This window comes from Strongylocentrotus purpuratus, unplaced genomic scaffold (assembly GCF_000002235.5).
Source record: "Strongylocentrotus purpuratus isolate Spur 01 unplaced genomic scaffold, Spur_5.0 spur5_scaffold_20, whole genome shotgun sequence".
Taxonomy (NCBI): domain Eukaryota; kingdom Metazoa; phylum Echinodermata; class Echinoidea; order Camarodonta; family Strongylocentrotidae; genus Strongylocentrotus; species Strongylocentrotus purpuratus.
In genome coordinates, this window is record NW_022145606.1 from 48,447,275 (window position 1) to 48,473,411 (window position 26,137).

Here is a 26,137-nt window from a genome sequence, read left to right on the forward strand (position 1 = left end):
ATATATAGTCTCAGTGTCATTCGAATCTGAGCTGCTCTAAAAAAAATTATCACTCCGACTTGAAATTACCATCCATCAGCACAAATCACATCTAGTGTATATTTCGACATTGGCAGATATTACCGGATATATAAATATATTATATTGACTTTCTAAACTCCGAGTCACTCTCGATCAAGCCTAACCTCACCCCCCCCCCTCTCTCTCTCTCCCCCCTCTCTCTTTCTCTCTCTTTCCCTCTCTCTCTCTCTTTGTCAGTATGTCTGTTTCTCTATCACTACTCCCTATCACTCTCTCTCTTTCTAAACTATCAACATGCATATTCAAAATAACAAGAATTATTCTCTCTCTCTCTCTCTCTCTCTCTCTCTCTCTCTCTCTCTCTATCTATCATCCCCTCTCCCCGTCGCTGGTTTCATCTTTTCCAGTATCGACATAGTTATTCAACATGACAATAATTTCACTGTACTATATGAACAAAGTCGAATTGCGTATTCCCATTGAATTGAATCGAATTGAATTGACATTCATTTATTTCCGTTATCACGACAATAATTACATACAAACATAAAATATGGAATATTGTAACAGATAACAATATCATGACCACATAATACATTGCCGTAATAGGCTACCATTCAAAATCAGATAGACTGTACGTTACAAATGGAGAACGGTGCATCCGTACTGAAAAACCAATAAGGTTTGACAATAAAATGAGTCGATCGCAAACTGACTTTTTATTGTCAATTGAAACTAGAAAATCACAAAACATAAGTTAAAAAGAGGAAGACATTATTCCAATTGTCAGTGGTATACATTCACATATACAAATCCGTCTTCAAATGTTGAGACACTTTTCGAAATGCGTTTGTGGTTTGTAATTTTCTATATTTAAAAATTATCCGATCGATATAATGTGGCCTAATTGATTGGTAAAGTTGAAGGAAAATTGATTTTCTAAAAGCAATTAACAAAATGCTACAATGCACGTCCCCTACTCTTGATATTATTGAAACTTTCAGCAACTTATACAGAAAAGCCGCATTGCCAGACTGAGGGTGATTAAGGTTAACCAGTATGCTGCCTTTGTAATTCCGTGAGTATTTTTGGAAAAGATCCTTTTGCTTCTTCTTCTTCGTCCTCTTCTTCTAATCTTCTTCTTCTTCCTCTTCTTCTAATCTTCTTCTTCTTTTTCTTCTTCATCTCCTTCTTCTTCTTTTTTTCGTTCTTCTTCTTTCTTCTTCTTCTTCTTCTTCTTCTTTCTTCGTTTTCTTCTTCTTCTTTTTCTATTTCATCTCCTTGTTGTTTTCATTATTATTATTTTTATCATTATTATTATTTAAATTATTAATATTATTATTACTATTATTCAATAATTGTTGGTACACATACATACAAATCCGTCTTCATTATTGTTGAGACACTTTTCGAAATGCGTTTGTGGTTTGTAATTTTCTATATTTATAAATTATCCGATCGACACAAACAAAAATGATGTGGCCTAATTGATTGGTAACGTGGAAGGAAAATTGATTTTCAAAAAGCAATTAATAGAAAACTACAATGTACATGTATGTCCCCTACTCTTGATATTATTGGAAACTTTCAGCAGCTTATACAGTAAAGCCGCTTTGCCAGACTGAGGGTGATCATGATTAAGGTTAACCAATGATTGTATGCTGCCTTTGTAATTCCGTGAGTATTTTTGGAAAAGATCCTTTTGCTTCTCCTTGATCCTCCTCTTCTTCTATTTCTTCTATTTCTTCTTCTTCTTCTTCTTCTTTTTCTTCTTCATCATCTTCTCCTTCTTCAACATGTTCTCCTTCTTCTTCTTCTTTTTTTCTTCTTCTTCTCTCTTCTTCTTCTTCTTCTTCTTCTTCTTCTTTCTTCTTCTTCTTCTTCTTCTTCTTCTTCTTTTTTTCTTCTTCTTTCTTCTTCTTCTTCTTCTTCTTCTTCTTTTTTTCTTCTTCATCATGTTCTCCTTCTTCTTCTTTTTTTTTCTTCTTCTTCTTTTCTTCTTCTTCTTCTTCTTCTTCTTCTTCTTCTTTTTCTACTTCTTCATCTTCTACTTCATCTTCTTCTTCTTTTTCTTCTTCTTCTTTTGGTCTTCTTCTTTCTTTTCTTCTTCTTCATCTTCCTCTTCTTCTTCTTCTTTTTCATCTTCATCTTCTTTTTCTTTTTCTTTTTCTTCTTCTTTTTCTTCTTCTTCATCTTCGTCTTCGTCTTCATCTTCTTTTTCTTTTCTTCTTCTTCTTCTTCTTCTTCTTCTTCTTCTTCTTTCTTCTTCTTCTTCTTCTTCTTCTTCTTCTTCTTCTTCTTCTTCTTCTTCTTCCTCATCTTCTTATTCTTCATCTAAAGGGCCTATACTTCTTCTACTTCTTCAGATTTTTCTACTACATCTCCTTATTATTGTTATTTTCATTATTGTTATTATTATTATTATTATTATTATGATTATGATTATGATTATGATTGAATTGTTAGCATTATTATTATAATTATTGTTATTATTATTATTATTATTATTATTATTATTAATATTATTATTATCATTAGTTGTATGTTTTATATTATTATTACCATTATTCCGATTGTTGGTAAATACACATAATATACGAAATCCGTCTTCAGATGTTGAGACATATTTCGAGATGCATTTTATTCCTTTGTGGTTTGTAATTTTCTATATTAATAAATCATCCGATCGATATAATTATGGGGCCTTACTAAACGACAAAGTGGAAGGAAAATTAAAATTCCATAAGCAATTAACAAAATACTACAATGTATACGCCCCCCGCTCTAATTATTATTGGAAACTCGCAGACAGAGGGTGATTAAGGTTAACCAATATTGTATGCTGCCTATGTAATTCCGTGAGTATTTTTGGAAAAGATCCTTTTGCTTCTCCTTGATCCTCTTCTTCTTCTACTTCTTCATCTTTTTCTTCTTTATCTTCTTCTTCTTCTTCTTCTTCTTCTTCTTCTTCTTCTTCTTCTTCTTCTTTTTTTTTTCTCCTTCATCATCTTCTCCTTCTTCTTCTTTTTTCCTTCTTCTTCTTTCTTCTTCATCGTCGTCTTTCATCTTTATCTTCTTCATCTTCTTCTTCTTCATCTTCTTCTTTCATCTTTATCTTCTTCTTCATCGTCCTCCTCTTCTTTATCTTCTTCTTCTTCTTCTTTCTTCTTCTTCTTTCTTCCTTTTTTTCCCTTCTTCTCCTTCTTCTTCTTCTTCTTCTTCTGCTTTTTTTTCTACTTCATCATCTTCTCCTTCTTCTTCTTTTTTTCCTTCTTCTTCTTCTTCTTCTTTCATCTTTATCTTCTTCATCTTCTTCTTCATCTTTATCTTCTTCATCTTTTTTTCCTTCTTCTTCTTTCTTCTTCTTCTTCTTCTTCTTCTTTCATCTTTATCTTCTTCTTCTTCTTCTTCTTCTTCTTTCTTCTTCTTCTTCTTCTTCTTTCATCTTTATCTTCTTCTTCTTCCTCTTCTTCTTCTTCTTCTTCTTCTTCTTCTTCTTCTTCTTCTTCTTCTTCTTCGTTGTGTTCTTCTTCTTCGTTGTGTTCTTCTACCTCTTCCTCAGATGTTTCTTCTTCATCTCCTAATTGTTATTTTTCATTATAATTATTTTCACGATTATTATTAGTGTTATTATTACTATAGGCATACATGTATTATTATTGTTATCATTATTATTACTATTAATATTAGCCTATTATTATTAATTGTATAATACTATAATTATTATTCATTTATGAATTAATTTCTTATTTCATATCTATTTAGGCCTATTCACGAATACGGAATATAATTGTTGTAATTACCACTGTCCAAGAACTACTAAAAAGGGTATTGAGGCAAAATTACCAATAAGCTACCACCCCCCCCCCCCCCCATTTTGTCATATTTTATTTTTCAAACAAAATAAAAAGGCTAAAACATACTCAAGGCTCATTTGTATATTTTTTTGAATTTCGGCTAGCGGTCTTGCAGGAAATCAAATGAAATGTATAGGATACCATACCAATGAGTTCAAATTCAATGAAGTTCAGTTTTTTGAATTGCTATCAATTTCACCCAGATGTAATGTGATAACAAACGTAAGGATACCGAGGGCGATCTATTTATGTACTGCCGGACGGCTGAATTCAAGACTAAAAAACAAATCGTGTAATGCGACCATTGGCCGACAGTTTCCTGCCTAAAATCTTACTCAAAATGGAGAATTTACGATTAATTCTGGGATATTTCATATTTTTGATCGTGGCGGAACTTTCCTCAGGCATCATGCATGATCTAACTGTCATAGTTCCTCCTGGAAGAAGAGAGTGTTTCCATCAAACAATGAAGACCGGTTTTAACTTGGAATTCGAATTTCAGGCAAGTTCCTCATCTACAGTCCCATGTACTGCATATGTTGCTTGTTTAATTGTTGGACTTTACAACACGGTGCATGTCAGTAGGCTAAGTGTTTTCTCCTCCAACCTAGTTTTGTCCGACTTTATGGAACAAAAAATAATTAAATGTTACTTTTGTCAGATTTTAACGTAATGTTTTGAATTGTTAAAAGAAATTGCTAAAAGTAAAACTTAAGTTTAATAACGTAATTTTATTTGAGAGTGAGACATTTGATTTGAATTTTTCATCGTAAAAAAAGAAAAGAAAAAAAAAGAAAAAATATCAAATGAAAAAACAGAATTTGAAATACTTATTAGTCTTTTTTTTTACATAATACACTGAGAGCTTGAGGCTGAGGCTGAGCTTTATCTCCTGTCTCCTTGAAATTGAAAATACAATTTTGTTTTTCTAATTCTAGATCTCATCTTGGAAAGATTTCCTTTTGCGACAGCCACCTAAAATTTCCAGCATGTGAGCGCTTAACCTAGCTGTACCTGCGCTCACATGCTAAGCGTTAGGGTTAGTGATAGGGTTATAATGAATAATACTGTAGATTTGTTCATTATTATTTATTATAACCCTATCACTATCAGTATCACTAACCCTAACAGGGAAGCTGTAAATTTTAGGTGGCTGTCGCAATAAGAAATCTTTCACTCATCTTCATGCAATTTTCATCAAATAATTTAAATTGATGTCATTCTCTCTCATTTAACTGTTGGAATAGACTAGGATGAATTTTGGGTGTAGTCTGTAGCCTACTAGTACTACTGTACTTCTGTAGTACACTCTCCTTATGTCTCACTTCAAGTAAAGAGTTGACACTTATGACCCAATTTGTGGTTCCTTATTCAGGTATTGGAAGGAGGAGATTTAGATATCAACTTTATTTTACGCTCACCAACCAATAAAGCCCTGGCAACGGAGGCAAGAAAACAAGATGGCATCTATTCGTAAGTGTTCCTTATATAATGTTTAGAGATGAAAAGAAAAGAAAAAAAACTTTTAGATCGATGGAATTGTGATATAATATTTAATAGTCCAATGTTTGTTGTTGTCGTTATTCATAATCAGCATCATCATTATCATTACCATCATCATTATCATTACCATCATCATTATCATCACCATTATCATCATTATCATCATAAACTTCTTCTCCTTCTTCTTCTTTTTCTCTTTTCTTCTTCTTTTTCTCTTCTTCTTTTCTCCTTCTTCATCTTCAAACAGTGTAAAAATACTTTTCTGTTTGCGGGAATTTCAAGTGCGATAATATAGTATTAATGACTGCTTTGAGAGAAATAGTTGTTTTTATACGCTCAAGGGAAGGTTAGAATTGTGCTATTGCCCCGAGGCGTGCCGAGGGCAATAGCCCAATTGTAACCTTCCCGAGAGCGTATAAAAACAACTATTTCTCAAATATTAAAGCAGTCATTTTTACTTTTATATGCCGAAAACAAAAGAGTCAACTAATGACACCACCTTGGCCTTTCTCTAGTTTATCTGCACAGTTGTTTTTTATGAGTGTATCTTTGAGAGTAGACTAGATCTAGATTCTAGTCTAAGCAAGATATTTTTACAATTTTGGGGGTGGGCCGGCCCTGTGGGGAATAGAGAGAAGAACCTGCGCTTTCATATGACACCTCACTTTTTGAGTACCACCTTCAGGATCACAACAGATAAAGGTTTGAATCTCGAATTGAAAAAAAAAACTTGACTTTTTTTGCATGGTCGCACAATGCACATAGACTGCATAGAGACTGCATTGCGTGTAATCTCTATGGGAAGAATGTAGCACACAACATCGGATGCGCGATCAGACACCCTGACAACTAGATCTATTTTTGTCTAGGCCTACGTCTATGCTGGTACTCCATTTTCAAACGAACATGTTTATGGATAATTTCACGTACCCTTTTTGTTGTTCTTGCTATCAGTGAGTCTTGCATTTGATAAGTTGAAATCTTGGGACAGTTTCTTAGCCATTTTTGTCTTGTTTGGAATCGTCTTGTCTTGTATGAAAATACCGACCAATTCTTCGCACACGTACGGTATCCTCGATCGCTCAAACCATTTTTTAACATGTAAACCTATGGGGTAACCATGGAGACTGAACTATTTTCCCGCTAACCGTGGTTACTGGGATTTTAGAACTGTCTTAACCATGGTTACTGGGAATTTTACAGAAATAGTTAAAGTTTATGAATGCAATTTCAACCAATCAGATGGCTGGATTTCTTAAGTGAGGTATATAACTCCTTTTAGTGTAGCTAAATCGCTCATCACTCCCGTTGATTTTTTTTGCTGTCTCTGAATATATCCTCGCCGGGATGGCAGAAGGGCGTTAGCTCGAATTTCAGGTAAAAAAAATGAAGCGCTAAGCATAAGGACGTTAGTACTAAATCGCCTCAAACTTGTAACAGACTTATTTCCGAGAAAAAAATTGTGGCTGAGTTGTACTATTACATTTCAAATTAGTCTTTTAAGTTTTAAACCAATTTTCGGGAGGGAAAGCAGTTTAAATATAAAACAAATCTTTAAATGCAACTAATGAGTCGCTCGCGCGCTGCGCGCTAATGCCCTTTTGCCAGCCGGTCAACGATATGTTCTTTAAAAAAGTGGGGGAAAAAAGTGAAGAAAAGAAAAAGAATAAAAAAAAAAAAAAAACCCTCAGCATTCAAACAAACATCTTAGCCTACCTCTTCACCCCCCCCCCCCCCCCCCCCCCCCCCCCCCCCCCGAACAAAAAAAATGATAAACAAGAAATGTGTAATTTGTATCTGGTACTTTTTACCCCCTCCCATGACGGTCCTGTTGTAAGGAAAGAGTTGATGTGATTGAGAACTATGTAAGAAGCTAGTAATGGTATTTATTCATTTATTATTTTATGAACAATTATAATCGTTCCTCTTTCAGTTAATTAGTACCACAATTTTTTATCATTGTTTTTCCCCCTTCTATTTTTTTTCCTTCCAGTTTCAATTTACAAGAAACAGGGGACTACCTCATGTGTTTTGATAACTCCTTCAGCAGAATCTCAGAAAAGGTTTGTTTTATCAGATTTCATTCAAAATCCAAGGTTGTTCAATTAATTTCTAGTTTCATGTGCTTGTGTTATGATAACCATTTCATTCAGAAAATCACATGTTATTATGTATCTTATTTTGTTTATTGTTTCAGATGTCGTTGGCTGTTTCCTTCAAGTGGTAGTAAACTTGAGGTCATTGGAGGTCATGGATGCATGATTTCACATTTGTGCATATTTTATATGTTAGATGAAGCCTTAAATTGCAGAATTCATAAAACAATGAAATACAAAAGTAGATAACTATACAATACAAGAAACAATAATATTCATGATAATTGAAATGGAATAGAAAGAATCATTAACAGAATTTTCAATGAGGAAGATTTTACATCTTTTTTTTCTCTCTGTGCCTCTAATGAGGTGTTTTTTCAATATTCATAAGTAACATAATTCCGCAGACAATTTAGCAAAACAATGGAACATCAACAATAATACACATACAGTAACATTTTTCAAGATATATAACTAAGCAAATTTGCAGGACATTTCCTATTTTGTACTTTCAAATGTTCATTTATTTTTAGTCTGTGAGTCATTTCTCTCTTTAATGAATAATTCAAATCTCTATTAAATAAAGTATTATCATACAAACTGATCATTAGACAATGTGGATAGTTAACAGGCTGGGTGTAGACCATAATGGCAATTGACTAATTGGATAATAGATGAATGGGCTGGAAACCAATTCATCTGTATGCATGTACTGCATGATTGGCTGCTGTGCAGTGTAAATATTGACAAATCTGTGCATGTCATGTATGCCTTATGGATTGATAACAAACAGCGTGTTGATAGAGAGCCATCAGCTGTTCACTTCACACGTGGCATCTAGTTAAAGCTACTTGAGTTCTGGTGAAGCTGGGAAATTAATTCTGACAAGGATCACATGGTTCTTCATGGTTCTGGTCCCGCCGCGGCACTCATGTCATGTCCATTGGCCTTACATTGATCTCCATTTGCCACTCTCGACCCAGGTGTAGTAAATGGGTACCTGGTAGGGTTTCCTTGAATGCTTTAAAATGAATTAGGGCAACTGGGCTAAAGCCGGGGTAATAATATTTTTTTTGTAGGCGTCTTGAGCGCCTGCTGGGATGGATACAGGTGCAATATAAATTTAGCTATTGTCATTATTTTATAATGAAGTCAAACTGTATTCAATGTAACATTCAATATAAAAGAAATTTTTCCAAATGATGTACACTGTAAGAAAAAAAAAGTCAAGTAAATGAGCTGTGAACAATACAGTGTGTGTACGATTTACATACTGTGATCATTCTAGGACATTTCAATAACTCATAATAATAATAATACCCAACATTTATTAGGCGCTTAATACGGGTGTTTCTAAGCGCACCATTGTCTGACTTAAAATTACCAACCAAAAACTATAATAAACATACAAAATATAAATCTGTTCTTTATTAAATAAATCGGGCATATATAATAATAACAATAAAAACAAAATCAAACATACAAGGAATAAGATGGTGTGCAACTCATGGTATTACATAGTAGCATAGATACAAGAGGTGCGTGCCTCCCCCTCCAATGAACCTAAAAAGAAAAAGAACTAAGAGAGAACATAAAGAAAAGAAAGAGACGAAGAAGGGAGAGGGAGATAGGAGCATGAACAGGATGGAATGTGACCCCCTCCCATACCAGACTTCGTTATTAGTCCTGCTTCAGTCACATTTGTAGACACATTGTACGCTACAAAAATGTACAAATGTGGCTATTATATTTGTATATTATTATTAACTATAACAAAATGATGATGGTGATGAAAATGATGATAGTAAGAGATTTTATTACTGCTTATTGCTAATACATTTATGCCTTGTAGTATTATTACCCCGTCTTGATTAGCCGAGCTACAGTACCCTGATATTATCACTATCATTATTTCAAATTTTATCATTGTTGTCCTTGATTTTGTTTTCTTCTTCTTCTTCATTTCAGATTGTATATTTTGACTTGGCCTTAGACTACGAAGACGATGGAGAGTCGGACGTTCCAAAATGGATGGATGCGGTCGCCAATAGAAACGAAGAGGTGGAAATAACCATGGAGGAAATACAAGTAAGCTTTCATGCAGGATTTCAGTGATGTCTTCATTTAACCCTTTGCTTACGGGAACCTGGTGGTCCCTGTGTTAAGCATATAGGATCTATACAATTCAGTAGTCAACGGGTTAAATTCCAATAGGCCATTTTCGTAATGCAACCAAATTTATGCATATAATAATAATAATAATAATAATAATACATAACATTTATTAGGCGCTTAATACTGATGTTTCTAAGCGCACAGTGTTCTGATTAAGAGAAGACTATAACCCGTAGAATTAAATTAGAAGAAAAAGCAAAAATACAAAAGTAACATAGATAAGGTAAGAAAAACAGTGGCAATCAACTAAATAAAGACAAATATGGTGCGCACCTCCATTGACCGACGCACAACTGCAATTTACAATTTGAAAAGATAGGTTTTGAGTAGAGATTTGAATTGAGATACAGAGGGGGCGCAGTGAATAAAGGCGGGCAGTTTGTTCCAGAGAGCGGGGGCAATAACTGAAAAGGCGCGGTCACCATACCGGGTGTTAGTGCGGGGTCCAGGTGTTAACAGTAATGTGGAAGATGAACGAAGTGTTCGTGACGACGTACGGGAACGTAAGGATATGAGATCGGAAAGGTAAGAGGGGGCTAAGCCATTGATAGCTTTGTAGCACAGGAGAAGAATTTTGAAGGATATGCGGTGGTGAATTTTAAGCCAATGTAGTGAGTTCAATATTGGAGTTATGTGCTCTGATTTACGCGAGAGAGTCACAAGCCGAGCAGCGCTATTCTGTACCCTTTGAAGTGGGACTAGATGTGACTGAGGGAGGCCAGAAAGAGAAGAATTACAGTAATCGATATGGGTCGAGACAAAAGCATGGACTAATTTTGAAGTTGTGGGTCGGTCAAGTAGCCTCCTGATTCTACTGATCTTACACCTGTACATGTATATGCCTTTGTGTTTTGTACAGTTTACACATTTATTCAAAATGATCCCTTCTCTCTCCCGATGTCCCCTCCCTCCCGATGTCCCCTCCCTCCCGATGTCCCCTCCCTCGTTATCTTTCCTTTTCTCTGTTAAAGTTTCTTTCTCTCCCTTTCTCTCTGTTTCTTTCTCTCTCTTTCTCTCTGTTTCTTTCTCTCTCTTTCTTTCTGTTTCTTTCTCTCTCTTTCTCTCTGTTTCTTTCTCTCTCTCTCTTTCTCTCTGTTTCTCTCTGTATGTGTCTGTCTGTCTCTATACATGTACAGTACATGTATGCCTCTTACTCTCTTTCTTTCTGTCTCTATCCTTCACTATGAACATGACAGACAAAGAAAGCGGACAAAATATACAGTTCCTCATGTAGACAAAGGAACATCCCTTCACTGCTATTATGTAAAAAGGTGAATATGCATGTGACACCTGTTCTACACATCTTTACATAATAGCAGTGAAGGGATGTTCCTTTGTCTACCTGAGGAACTGTATATTTTGTCCGCTTTCTTTGTCAGTCATGTTCATAGTGCTTATCTCTCTGTGAATTTGGCCCACATTTTTGTTTGAACACCCAGCATGCTTTATACTAGCAAGAACCCTTGTTTCAAGTATGACCACCATCATAATCATTTAGTAAAGTCAGCACTTACCCTCGTATAAGAGGTTACTGACTTTCGCGCCACGATGACACTCCCTCCATCCACTCCTTTGTGTCTCAAGCATCCTCTTCATTTAGACCAACCATACTGATTTCTTTCTTCACCACATGTTTCCATGAAATTTGGCCCAGTCTTGGTAAACGTACAAGCACTGTACACAGAAAGATGTATATGGGACTACACGAACATATGGCATAAAAATCCCTCCCGATTTTTGTGATGTTACATGCCATATTTAGAACATTAAGGCATTTGAAGAGCCATGCTTTTCAGGGAACATTTGTTATCTGATGTTCTTCCACACTTAATACAACGATAATGCTCACAAACTATTTTTCACCTCTTCCCAGAACTCAACCTTCTCTTTAATAACCTTCTTGGTAATTCAAGTAATGTTAATTTGTTCAGTTATGTTAGTAATATTTTATTTCTTGGTAATTTAAGTAATGTTAATTTCATTAGTTATATTGATTTTTCTTGAAGTAATCTTGATTTGTGTACAGCGCTTTGAAACTTGTATGTCATAAGCGCTATATAAATTTTCTTATTAATATTATTATTATAATAAGAACTATTTTATTGAGAATATGACATCATATTCCAATACTTCTTTCCCTCCCTCTGCACAGACCTCGCTGGACATCGTCAGTGACAACATGCGCAAGTCCCAGACCCACCAGCGACAGTGGCGCAACATTGAGTTCCGCGACCGCTATCTCTCCGAGCGCAACTTTGAGCGCGTTAACTTCTGGTCCCTCGTCAACACCATCGTCATGCTGGTCACCCTACTCATACAGGTCATCATGATCCGGAGCCTGTTTGGTAATACAACCAAAGTGAGAACGTGATCACCGTCTTACATTCAAAATGAGTTGATAATATAAGCCTTGTTCATACTTGGTTTATTTAGCGATTAGTTAGGATTAAGAGCAGATTTTTATTTACATGGGAGATTAGGCCTACAAAAAAAAGATGTTGTATTGCCCTTTGCGACCAACCCCAAAATATTGAAATCTATGGTCGGCTTTTTACAAACAGAAACAAATTACCGCTTTTTAGAGAAAATGAAAATTTTAAGCATTCAAAACTGAGAAATATCAGCCAAAAGAGGGACAAAAAAAGAAAAAGATTTTCAATCGACCAACCCATGTTTAGGCACCTGAAGGGCAATACAACATCTCTCTTTTTTTTAGGCCTTATGAGCAGATTTTTATTTACATGGGATGTATTTCCACGCCCATGCTGCCCCCAGGTTCGTCTTGATGACTAATGCATGTGTGAACATGATGGGATGACAATGGGTTAAATCATATGTACAGTATAGGTCATGTTCATACATGGTGACTCCTGAGCAATAAGCAATTGGTTACCAGTAATGTTTACTTTCAATTATTTGAGCGTTTCCTTGCCCATGATATAAATTACTGGAGACTTGTTTCGTCAGAGCCAGAAGGGCAGTAACTGTATTTATAAGGACAGGACCCTGTTTCACTAAACTTGCATCAGTGACAGCTTTTGTTGAAAGCTAATGAAATCCTTGCTTCTGATCGGTTATCGGCAAGTTTTTCACTGATTTGTTTCATTGGATAAAGGCTTTGTGAAACGGGTCTCTGGAGTTAACGCCTCTCTGGCTCTCAGTAGACGATTTAAAATGTTCCAAAATGAATTTCCTTAGCATCCACCTAGGCCCTGTTTCACAAAACCTTTTATCTATAACAAATGCTAAATTTCTATGATAAATTTACTCTCAGCCAATCAGATGCCTTGATTTTAGTAGCTTATAACAGTAGCCTGTAACTTGTTATTGATCACAAGTTTTATGAAACAGGGCTCTGGTAGCAAGAAACAATGTTATACGATAATGACACTTAATGAGTACTTAATATTGGTAAATACTTAATTTGATTCTTGCAGTTTTTTCCTTGGAAGAAAAAATTATTACCCCAGAACTTATTCAACATTTGAGGGGGCGTGATGGCTCAGTTTGTAGAGCAATGGTCTCACTAGTGCCCTTTGGTAAGGCATTAATCCTCATTACCAGGTCCCTCAGAGAGGACCTAAAGCCGTCTGTCCTCTGGTTGCTTTCTAACAAGCATTTATGCTTTCTTAGCAGTCAGGTAAAATAACCACCACTACTAATACTACATTATTTTATTAAAATATACCAAATTTTATTGACTGGTTTACTCACCATGAACTCTTAGAGTGAGAATAATTTAGTACATATATAATTTGTATATATACAGTATCTTCTTACGGAATGTATACCAAATATGAATTTTCAAATATAATTTGATATACTACTATTTGAAATAGTTTATGAAAGGAACCTCAACATGACGCTGAAGACCAAACAAAATAGTCAGTCCCATGTATGTCTGTATATCGTTGTGACGTTTTGAATAACGTTTTGATTATTTCTATGGATTGTACTGCTTTAAGAGATTTATGTAAATTCTTTGTTATACATGTAAAACCAATCAGTGCCTTGGAAAGGTTTGTTTACTTTACACTTGATGCAGGTAACTGCAAATAATTAAACAAAAAATGTTTTGGGGTATTTTCTATTACGCATAGGTGAACGGCAAGTAGGAATGAAACAATTCTCTTCATGCAACTAAGGTCTTAAGCGTATATAGTAAAAATTGATTTGATTATAACATGGTTCTTGGGACCGAGGAAATTAATTTGTTATATCAGGGTTAAAAAACAGAATATAAAGAGCTGGGACCAGCAAAATCACCTTGTTATAACAGAGCTCTTTATAATGAGGTTCCACTGTATATACACTATCTTTGTGTTAAAAGATACAGGATTGTTAAACTGGAATGCTTAACTCTAAACATCATTACGAGAAGAAACAAATTGATGGTTAATACCTGCATCATATTTGAACGAACCTTAAATATATATATAAATTAATGTACTCTTTGTTGTTATACTATCAGAATGTTATGTGCAGATACATTGTATCAGTTTCCTTTTTTCAAAGATGATGACTTATGGCACAACTATTTTGTCAAATTTACAATAATTTGTTCACTTTTGTCAAATTGTTGTCAAATATACAATAATTTGTCAAATTTTGTTCAATTTTGTCAAAATGTTGTCAAATTTACAATAACTCAAGCTTCCAGCTTACCTACTGTTAACTGTAATAATGTGGATGAATGCATCTGATTAGACATTGTTTTTTCTTTTTAATTTAGTGCTTCCTTTTACCGGTTGCCAAATAATTTTTAATTATAATTTGTTAGTTTTGGGGGCCTCTGTTCACTCATAAAATTGTAGTAGGCATAGAAGCCAAATAATAGCATATCCGTAAATGATGTGGTGTAAATTGTTAATTGACAATTAGCTGAGTACTCAGGGGGTAGTGGGAGTTGTTTTTATTTTTCTTAAAAATTGTTTGGGCTATGATTTTTTCAGCTTATATACATGTAGATGGTGGTTTGGCTAATTTATTTCACTTTTCTTACTCTGTTGGTTATTTTTCTATTCCATTTTGATACAGCGGTCAGGGAAAAGTGAGTTTGTGTGTATTTATTACTGAATAAGAACATCGTTTGTCGATCGTTACAGTAATTTAATGAATTGTGTATCTTACTTATGAAATCATAATTGCAGAACAAGGTTTTATTCACATAGTTGAAAAGAAATTCGAATTTCCCTTCAAGAATTTTGTTGGTCATATATGCGCCCTAAAATTTAATTATAACACAGTTTTTTTACTGTACAACCCTGTATGGAAAACAAAAATTCTGTCATCAAAAATGAAGAAAATAAAAGCTTATGAAGCAGGTTTCATTGTACTTCGTATTTTCCTCAAAACAATTCTCATCAATTATTTTGTATAGTTGATCGCCTAGAACACGTTTTTAAAACGTCCCTTTTGCCTATGTGGAATTGCCTATGTGGAATAGCCTATGTGGAATTGCCCATAGATAGTGTATGAGTACGGGAATTTCAGCTTTGGATTTATGTATTTGTAGCAACAAAAGAAGAGAATATCTGCACAAAGTGTTGATATTCATATGTACTTTGCTTTTCCTAAGATTAAATATATCTTAAGCTATAATAGTTTGATATCTTCTTTGTGTAATTAGTGTTGAGTAATTTGTTATTTCATGGATAGCCAAAAACCACTAAGAACTTGGAAAATTAAACCAGACGATATGCGTGTGTGGGTGTGTGTGTGTGTGTGTAATGCATTAGTCCATTTTAGAGCAGCTTGGTTTGAACATGGACCTATTACGGGTGGACATTCATCGTTTTCTTAACGAATTGGGGGGGGGGGGGAGGGGGGGGGGGAGGGGGGGGGGGGGAAATTTGAAATTATGAAAGCCAAATATTGGTACGTAATGGTAACCAGCAGTAGCGTAATGAGGAGAAATGTATGGGGGGGGGCAGAAAAAAAATCCGCATCACGCCACTCTCACATGCAGGCCCCGCAGAACTTTTTCTAAAGTATTTACGATCAAGTAGAGCGTAGCATAAATTGGCGTGGGGTCTAGGGGAAAAGCCCCGACGGGGGTCAAGGGGTATGGGCATTTAATTACGGTCATATGAGCAAATTTTAATACGTTATTCATGACACTGACAGGTCACTCATTGGCGTGGGGTCCAAAGGGCGGGCACGTATCCAGAGTTTGATGTTTGGTCGAGGTCAAAAAAAGGGGTCAAAAAAAGTTCAGCCGATCTTGGATTGTTTTTTTTGTAGGGGGGGGGGCACGTGACCCCCCCCCCCCCCATGGCTACGTGCCTGTCAAAGGGTTGAGCCCCCTCAAACTCAGGGATTGAATTGAGGCATTTTATAATGGTCAGGGGTTTTAGGCATTTAATTACGGTCAATAAAGCATATTTTGATACCTTATTGTGACACTGGCAGCTTAGGGGTTTTAGGCATTAAATTACCGTCAAATGCGCGTTTAGGAACCCCATCTTAGGGCCCTAGGTGGGGTCCAGGGGGCATAGCTCAGGGGATTTAGGCTATTTAATTACGGTCAGATGAACATTATCATACCTTATTTATGACACTGACAGGTCATTAATTGGCGTGGGGTCCAGGGGGTTGAGCCCCCTCAAACTCAGATATTTGAGCCATTTTATAACCGTCAGATAAGCATTCAGGGGCCCGTCTTAGGTTCCCTGGGGGGTTCAGGGGGCGGAGCCTCTGAAAACTCAGGGGTTTTAGGCATTTAATTACGGTCAGATGAACATATTTTGATACCTTAATTGTGACACTGGAGGGACACTTAGGCAGATTAGCATTCAGGGGTCCGCCTTAAGGCCTTAGGTGGGGTCCACGGGGCAGAGCCACCGGAGGTTCACGGGTTTAAGGCATTTAATTACGGTCAAATGAGTATCCAGGGTTCCGCCTTAGTGCCCTTGTTGGCTCCAGGGGGCAGAGCCCCCGGAAGCTCAGGGATTTTAGGCGTAAAATTTCGAACAGATGAATATATTTTGATACCATATTTGTGACACTGGAGGGACACTAATTGGCGTGAGGTCAAGAGGGCAGAGCCCCCGGAAGCTCAAGGGTTTTAGGCATTAAATAACGGTCAAAATAGTATCTAAGGGCCCATCTTAGGGCCCTTGGTTGGGTCCAGTAGGCAGAAACCCCGGAAGCCCAGGGGTTTTAGGCGTTTAATTACGGTCAGATGAACATTTTTTTGATACCTTATTGTGACACTGGCAGGACACTAATTTGGCGTGGGGTCCATGGAGCGGAGCCCCCGAAAGCTCAGGGGTTTTAGGCATTTAATTACGGTCAAATAGGCATATTCTGATACCTTATAAGTGACAGTGGCAGGTCACTAATTGGCTTTGGGTCCAGGGGGCGGAATCCCCGGAAGCCCATTGGTTTGAGGCATTACATTTCGGTCAGATTAGTATCCAGGGGCCCGTCTTCCTTGTTAGGGTCCAGGGGGCAGAGCCCCCAGAAGCCCAGGGGTTTTAGATGTTTAATTACGGTCAGATGAGCATTGTTTTATACCTTAATTTGTGACACTGGCAGGACACTATTTTGCGCGGGGTCCAGGGGGCAGAACCCCCGGAAGCTCAGGGGTTTTAGGCATTTAATTACGGTCAAATAGGCATATTTTGATACCTTATTTGTGACAGTGGTCTGTCACTAATTGGCGTTGGGTCCAGGGGGCAGAAACCCCGCAAGCTCAGTGGTTTCAGGCGTTAATTAATTACGGTCAGATGAGCATTTCTTCATAACTTAATTTGTGACACTGGGAGGACACTATATTGCGCGGGGTCCACGGGGCAGTAACCCCAGAAGCCCAGGAGTTTTAGGCGTTTAATTACGGTCAAATGAACATCACGTGTCCCCCCCCCAAAAAAAAAAAAATAAATAAATAAATAAAAAAATCCAAGATCGGCTGAACTTTTTTAGACCCCTTTTTTTACCTCGACTAAACATCAAACTCTGGCTACATGCCCGTCCTTTGGACCCCACGCCAATTAGTGACCTGTCAGTGTCATGAATAACGCATTAAAATTTGCTCATATGACCGTAATTAAATGCCCATACCCCTTGACCCCCGCCGGGGCTTTTCCCCTAGACCCCACGCCAATTTATGCTACGCTCTACCTGATCGTAAATACTTTAGAAAAAAGTTAAGCGGAGCCTGCATGTGAGAGTGGCGTGATGCGGATTTTTTTTCTGCCCCCCCATACATTTTTCCTCTTTACGCTACTGCTGGTCACCATAACGTACCAATATTTGGCTTTCATAATTTAAAAATTGCCCCCCCCCTTCCCCGATCCACTACTCGTTGGCGGGAAAATTGCAACTGATATCCCCCTTCTTTATTGTTCTTCTTTCTCTTTTTTTCCTTCCCTTTATTTCCTCTTTTCCTTTTTTCTTTCCCTTTCCTTCCTTCTCTCTCATTTGTTGATGGGGTTGGGGGAGGCAATGCCCTTTCGCCCCCCCCCCGATCTCCTTTTTCCCCTTTTTTCCTTTTCTTCTTCCTCTTCTTTTTTTCCCTTTCTCTCCTCTTTCCCTTCTTTTCCTTCTCTCTCTCTCTCTCTCTCTCTCTCTCTCTTTTTTAGCGGTGGGGGGGGGGGGGGGGGGGGGGCAAGGGCCGCTCCCCCCCCCTGGACCCGCGCCTGCTTTGAGGAATTATAGAGGTCAACATAATAGTTTATGAACAGAATATATAATTATGTGAAGGTAAAATAACAAAAGATGAATGTTTTAGGGATTTTAAAGAAATGAAATTGAATAAATCCCCTAGAAATGATGGCTTTACATTGGAATTGTATTATACATTTTGGTCAATATTAGGGGATTTGTTGTAGAAGTACTGAATGAAACATTATGTAAGGGGGAATGAACGGTATCTCAAAAACAAGGGACTATTGCATTAATAGAGAAAGAGGGAATGATGCGTTACATAAAAAAAAGTTATAGACCCATTACGCTGTTAAATGTAGATTCTTGGTTTTAGCAACTAGGATTATGAAGGTTTTAAATGAAATAATTCATTATGATCAGGTGGGATATATAAAAGACAAGAATATTGGGGAAGCGGTTCGATTGAAAGAGGATATGTTATTTTATTCTAGCCATTCCTTGGAGCAAGGACAGGTTTGTTTTTATTCTGGTAGATTTTGAAAAAGCTTTTGATTGTGTATCCCTTCAATATTTATTGAAAGTGTTAAAATTGTTCGGTTTGGGTGATTCGTTTTGTTCTTGGGTGAAGATATTATTTAATGGTATAACTAGTTGTATGAAGGAGGCGAGTTGGCTCAGTCTGTAAAGCGTCCGTCTGTAGAACCAAAGATCCCGGGGTTCGACTCCCACTCAGGCGGATGACTGAAGCCTGCGTTGTGTGTTAACGTGCCCCTTCCCTTGTTCATAGACGCAGGTTGTTTCAAGTGGAAAACACTCCGTCCCTCGGATAGGACGTTAAATGGAGGCCCCGTGTAGAGAAGAGTCACTACCTTTGCACGTTAAGAACTCACTGCACTATTCGTATAAGAGAAGGGGGAAACCCCGGTGTAGTAGTCCACCTGCACACACCCCCAGTATAGTACGATAATACCCTGTAAAGAGGTCTGTACTCAAAAGGAAGAAGAAGAAGAAGAATGGGGGTATTCAACTGGTTATTTTAATATAGAAAGAGGGATTGGACAAAGTGATCCATTGTCGCCCTTTTTGTTTTTGACTGCAATAGGATTATCGGCACATGAAGTAAGGAGGGACAAACTAATCAAAGGGATACATTTTGGGCAACATGAAATAAGACAAGTATTGTATGCAGATGATATGTTTTTTTTTTTGAAAGACATAGACTCAATAAGAAGTCTGCAATATATATTTGAAGAATTAAAAAAAGTTAGTGGTTAAAAGACTTTTATATAGAAAGTGATTTTGGGATGGAAGTTATTTTTTTAATTATTGCTTAAGTTCAGTGGGAGGAAGGCTAATTTTCTGTATGTGACTATGAAATGAAAAAGATGAATTTTATGTTGAAGATTCCACCTCATTATTTGGAAATATATTCTAAGGGGGGGGGGGGTGGGGGATAGAGGGTGTTTTTTTTCCTTTTTTTTTTAGGTGGTGGGGTGATGGCCGGGTGTTGGTAGAGGGTGTTTGTATTGTTTTGTTTTGTTTTTTCTTTTTCATCATCATCAACTTCAGGTGGCGGTGTAAAGCGCTGCTGTGGCCTTCACGAGAGCACGCCATGTAATTCTTTTACCTGCTATTTGTGTTGCACCTTTCATTCCTTGTCCAGACACTTTCTTGATATCATCAGTCCAAGATATTGGTGGACAACCTCTACCCGTTTTCCTTCGACTGCTCCTTGCAGTATTTGCTTCTCAACACTTTCAGATCTTCTAACAATGTGCCCAAAATAGTTTAGTTTTCTTTCCATGATTCCCCTTCTGATGGTCAAGTCTGTTCCAATCTTTTCCAGGACCCACACATTTGTCTTTTTATCTTTCCATGACACCTGCAACAGCCTCCTGTAGCACCACATTTCAAAGGCATCAACTCTCTTTCTGTCATTCTTTGTCATGGCCCAGGACTCACTTCCGTAAGTCGCAATAGAGAAAGAAGTTGCTTGAAGCAGACGAACCTTCAGACTGAGAGATAGGCCTCGGCTCTTACAGATGTGAGACATATTCTGTACTGTGGATCTCGCCATTGCCATCCTTCTTCTTATCTTTTTTTTATTTCTTTTTTATTTTAGCTTAAAAACCAGTTTTCATTATTCGTACGTAGTTCACAATAATGTGATGTAAATTGTTACGGTTATGTAATTTCCTTCCTTTCTGTAATGGAACATCCCTGTATATGATGCATAGTTGTTTTCACGAAATTGTTATTGATGTTTTTTGTTCTGTTTATTTGGAGGAATAAAACACGCATGAACCGACAAAAAAAAAAAAAAAAAAAAAAAAAATGCTGCAAAATCCACACTTGACAGGAAAATGTAATTCTTCTGGCTGGTATCAGCAAAGTTAAGAGTTGTGAAAAGGTTTAGAAATGTTCATATTCTTATTAAAAGACAACTTGAAAGACAAAGTAAATATGTAGTAGAGCTCGTTAACTATATTTTATCTCCCCCCAAAGAGAAGCAATAATTTCAAACTGTCAGTGCATGGGCACCTGCCGCGGTCCCTCTCATTGGATGGAGGAATAGGGAAGGTCACAGAGAAGAGAGAGAGAGGGAGAGAGAGGACAAAGAGAGGGAGAGAGAAACGGGGAGGAAGAATTAAAATGAAAATGTATTCTTTTGGACTAACTCTATGGCGATGTTTAGGGGGTCCATGAAAGAGGGTGGGCTAATTTCCAATTGTGAAGATCGTTATCACGAGTGTAGATTTCTTGGCTGTTAAGAGTATCGTATGATTATATTTGATATTAGTATTAGCCTGTAGATGAATCGAGCTTCATCATTTGCATGTTAAAGCCCCACTGCACTACGTGCAGCTACTTGCGCCCTCTATATAGCAAACAATGCCTAATCGGTGCCTGTTGGTCCCCAAGATCCCCTTTTTTCTCATGTTAATTGAGAGCTGATTTGATGAGATAACCACCTGTCAGTGACCTTGCATGGAGGTCTAATCCCCTTTGGCCGAACTAGTACAGACATGCTTTAAAGTAATTTTTAATGATATAGTGACGTCGTCAACTATATAAGGAGACAATTTTCTTTTTTCTTTTCTCTCTTTTTGTTGTTATTAACAGTAGGTCTACATAATTATTGTAGGCCTCTGGATGCTCATCTCACCGTAATTAAATACCTAAAACCCTGAGCTTCCGGTGGATCTGCCCCCGGACCCAACCTAAGGCCCTAAGGAGGGCCCTGGATGCTCATCTGACCGTAATTAAATGCCTAAAACCCCTGAGCTTCAAGGTGAGAGGAAGGGGGATTATAACACTGCAAACATTAATTTTTTATAAAGGGGTTTTTTCAAATTATGCTCAAACCTGGCTCGGGAATAAAACACATCCTGCTTTTTATTATTAAGCATAATTAGCTATCAACGTAACGTACAGCTAATACTCTGTTGTACATCTATACAGTGGCGTAATGAGCAAAATGTTTTTTTTTTTTTTTTTTTGGGGGGGGGGGGGGGGGCCCGGAAAAAATACGCATCAACACCACTCTTACATGCAGGCCCTGCTGAACGTTTTTCAAAGTGGGTGGGGGGGGGGGGGGGGGGAGGGGGGAGGGGCTACAGTATTTACGATCAGGTAGAGCGTAGCGTAATCGGCGTGTGGTCTAGGGGTAAAGCCCCGGCGGGGGGCACGTGCCCCCCCCTAAAATTTCCAGGATCGGTTGAAATTTTGTAGACCCCTTTTTTTTACCTCGATCGATTACATGTATGTGCCCCCCCCCCAAATATCAAACTCTGGCTACGTGCCTGAGGGGCGGAGGCCCTGGAAGCTCAGAGGTTTTAGGCATTTAATTACGGTCAGATGAGCATATTTTGATACCTTATTTGCGACACTGGCAGGACACTTGGTGTGGGGTCCAGAAGGCAGAGCCCCAAGAAGCTCAGGAGTTTTAGGCATTGAATTACCGTCAGATGAACATCTAGGGGCCCGCGTTAGGGTTTTAGGCATTTAATTACAGTCAGATGAGCATAATTTGATACCTTGTTTGAGACACTGGCAGGACACTAATTGGTGTGGGGTCCAGAAGACAGAGCCCCAAGAAGCTCAGGAGTTTTAGGCATTGAATTACCGTCAGATGAGCATAATTTGATACCTTTTTTGTGACACTGGCAAGTCACTTATTGGCGTGGGGTCCAGGGGGCAGAGCCCCCAAAGCTCAAGGGTTTTAAGCATTAATTACGGTCAGATGAACATCTAGGGGCCCGCGTTAGGGGCCTAGGTGGGTTCGAGGGGGCAGAGCCCCCGGAAGCTCAGGGGGTTTAGGCATTTAATTACGGTAAGATGAGCATAATTTGATACCTTGTTTGAACAACTGACAGGACACTTATTGGTGTGGGGTCCAGAAGGCAGAGCCCCAAGAAGCTCAGGAGTTTTAGGCATTGAATTACCGTCAGATGAACATCTAGGGCCCGCGTTAGGGGCCTAGGTGGGGTCGAGGGGGCAGAGCCCCCGGAAGCTCAGGGGTTTTAGGCATTTAATTACAGTCAGATGAGCATAATTTGATACCTTGTTTGAGACACTGGCAGGACACTAATTGGTGTGGGGTCCAGAAGGCAGAGCCCGAAGAAGCTCAGAAGTTTTAGGCATTGAATTAACGTCAGATGAACATCTAGGGGCCCACGTTAGGGGCCTAGGTGAGGTCGAGGGGGCAAAGCCCCCGGAAGCTCATGGATTTTAGGCATTTAATTACGGTCAGATGAGCATAATTTGATACCCTTTTTGTGACACTGGCAAGTCACTTATTGGCTAGGGGTCCAGGGGGCAGAGCCCCCCGAAGCTTAGGGGTTTTAAGCATTAAAGTACGGTCTTATTAACATGCAAGGGACCGTGTTAAGGCCCTAGGTGGGGTCAAGGGGGCAGAGCCCCTGGAAGCTCAGGGGTTAAGGCATTTAATAACGGTCAGATGAGCATAATTTGATACCTTGTTTGAGACACTGGAAGGTCACTTATTGGCTCTCAGGTTTTTTTATGCATAACATTACTGTCAGATTAGAATCCAGGGGCCCGCGTTAGGGCCCTAGGTGGGGTCGAGGGGGCAGAGCCCTCGGAAGCTCAGGGGTTTTAGGCATTTAATTACGGTCAGATGAGCACAATTTGATACCTTTTTTGTGACATTGGTAAGTCACTCATTGGCGTGGGGTCCAGGGGGCAGAGCCCCCGGAAGCTCAGGGGTTTTAAGCATTAAATTACGGTCTGATGAACATGCAAGGGACCTTGTTAGGGCCCTAGGTGAGGTCAAGGGGGCAGAGCCCCCGGAAGCTCAGGGGTTTAGGCATTTAATAACGGTCAGATGAGCATAATTTGATACCTTGTTTGAGACACTGGAAGGTCACTTATTGGCTCTCAGGTGTTTTATGCATTACATCACTGTCAGATTAGAATCCAGGGGCCCGCGTTAGGGCCCTAGGTGGGGTCGAGGGGGCATAGCCCCAGAAGCTCAGGGGTTTTAAGCATTCAATTACGGTCAGATTAGCATGCAAGGGACCGTCTTAGGGCCCTATGAGGTAGCTCAGGGGTTTGAGTTATTAAAATCACGGTCAGATGAGCATATTTTGATACCTCATTATTTTGTGACACTGGCAGGTTACCATTCTTTTTTCTTCTCTCTTTCTTTCCATTTCTCCTTGATATACTTTTTCCAAAAAGATGGGCATAATTTGATGAGCATAATTTGATATCTTGTTTGAGACACTGGCATTACACTAATTGGTGTGGGGTCCAGAAGGCAGAGCCCCAAGAAGCTCAGGAGTTTTAGGCATTGAATTACCGTCAGATGAACATCTAGGGGCCCGCGTTAGGGGCCTAGGTGGCGTCGAGGGGGCAGAGCCCCCGGAAGCTCAGAGGTTTTAGGCATTTAATTACAGTCAGATGAGCATAATTTGATACCTTGTTTGAGACACTGGCAGGACACTAATTGGTGTGGGGTCCAGAAGGCAGAGCCCCAAGAAGCTCAGGAGTTTTATGCATTGAATTAACGTCAGATGAACATCTAGGGGCCCACGTTAGGGGCCTAGGTGTGGTCGAGGGGGCAGAGCCCCCCGGAAGCTCAGGGGTTTTAGGCATTTAATTACGGTCAGATGAGCATAATTTGATACCTTTTTTGTGACACTGGCAAGTCACTTATTGGCGTGGGGTCCAGGGGGCAGAGCCCCCGGAAGCTCAGGGGTTTTAAGCATTAAATTACTGTCTGATTAACATGCAAGGGACCGTGTTAGGGCCCTAGGTGAGGTCCAGGGGGCAGAGCCCACGGAAGCTCAGGGGTTTAGGCATTTAATAACGGTCAGATGAGCATAATTTGATACCATGTTTGAGACACTGGAAGGTCACTTATTGGCTCTCAGGTGTTTTATGCATTACATTACTGTCAGATTAGAATCCAGGGGCCCGCGTTAGGGCCCTAGGTGGGGTCGAGGGGGCATAGCCCCAGAAGTTCAGGGGTTTTAAGCATTCAATTATGGTCAGATTAGCATGCAAGGGACCGTCTTAGGGCCCTATGAGGAAGCTCAGGGGTTTGAGGTATTAAAATCACGGTCAGATGAGCATATTTTGATACCTCATTATTTTGTGACACTGGCAGGTCACCATTCTTTTTTCTTCTCTCTTTCTTTCCATTACTCTTTAATATACTTTTTCCAAAAAAAAGGGGGGGGGGGAGGCTCGAGCCCCCGAGCCCCGCCGTTCCGCGGGCCCTGACACGTAGGCCTCTATATAAGCTTGTCTGACTGTAATTTTGGGTATTTGTCATTTTCCAATAAACGCATAAAAAGTATAATTTACTAATAAGTGAGGAAAAATCCCGGAAAATTATGTCATTTTCTGCAAATTTGTAAATCACTAGTATCCTATTAGTAAAAAACCATGCTTAAATCCTATTTTGGGACAACTGAAGTATATTGCACCTGAAATTGCATCATGCGCATTGTAAGTTCCAAACGCTTTCTTTCATACAAATACACAAAAAAGTTCCGAAAGCATAATTGCACACTATTCTTTTCAACCTCTTCTTGTCTTCTTCCTCTTTTTTGTTCCCTTTTAGCTCTCCTCTTCCCCTTTCCCTTCCCCCTTTTTTCTTGGCGGGGGGGGGGGGGGGGGGGGCGGGGGAAGGCAAGGGCCTTTAGCCCCCCCTCCCCCCCCCCCCCCCCCCCGATCCACACCCTGTTGGCGGGGAAAATCGCAACTGATCTCCCCTTTCTTTTCTTCTTCCTCCTTATTTCCTTCCATTTATCTCCTCTTTTTCTTTGTTCTTTCCCTTTCCTTCCTTCTCTTCTTTTGTGCTCAGAGGGGGGGGGGGGGGGGGATGGGGGGGGGGATGGGGGAGGCAAGACTCTTTCGGCCCCCCCCCCCGCCCCGATCGGATAAGAGCACTTTTTTTCCCAATTCGTGAGAAAATATTTAGCAGCGATTCATCAGGCCGGTGAAAAGAGGGAGTGATTGAGAGAAGAACCTCTATTTTTTTTGGGGGGGGGGGGGCGAAAACGTTTGTTTTGTTTTTTGTTTAAACAAGGTTAAATTTACGTTATTATCCTATTTCTTTTACCTTTTTTTTGGGGGGGGGGGTTAAGGGAAGGGCCTTTCGCCCCCCTTCCACGATCCACACCCTGTTGGTGGGGAAAATCTCATCTGATGTCTCCGTCCTTTCTTCTTCCTCCTTTTTTCCCTTCCCTTCCTTCTGTCTCTTTCAATTTTGCTGGAGGGGGGGGGGGGGGGCAAGGGCCTTCCGGTCCCCTGATCCACACGTTGTTGGCCGAATTAATCGCAACTGATCTCCCCTTCTTTTCAACCTTTTCTTTTCTTCTTCCTCTTTTTCTTCCCTTTTAG

The 26,137-nt window shown here is 39.0% G+C and overlaps 1 protein-coding gene across 1 annotated transcript; it reads left to right on the forward strand.

Annotated features, from left to right (window-relative positions):
• Nucleotides 1-4,149: 4,149 nt before the first annotated feature.
• Nucleotides 4,150-15,255, forward strand: LOC584387 (transmembrane emp24 domain-containing protein 1). Its single transcript, XM_030993540.1, has 5 exons — nucleotides 4,150-4,380; nucleotides 5,254-5,351; nucleotides 7,375-7,444; nucleotides 9,446-9,565; nucleotides 11,805-15,255. Exons 1-5 carry the CDS (start codon nucleotides 4,174-4,176, stop codon nucleotides 12,021-12,023), a joined length of 714 nt encoding a protein of 237 aa, XP_030849400.1. The 5' UTR covers nucleotides 4,150-4,173; the 3' UTR covers nucleotides 12,024-15,255.
• Nucleotides 15,256-26,137: the final 10,882 nt, after the last annotated feature.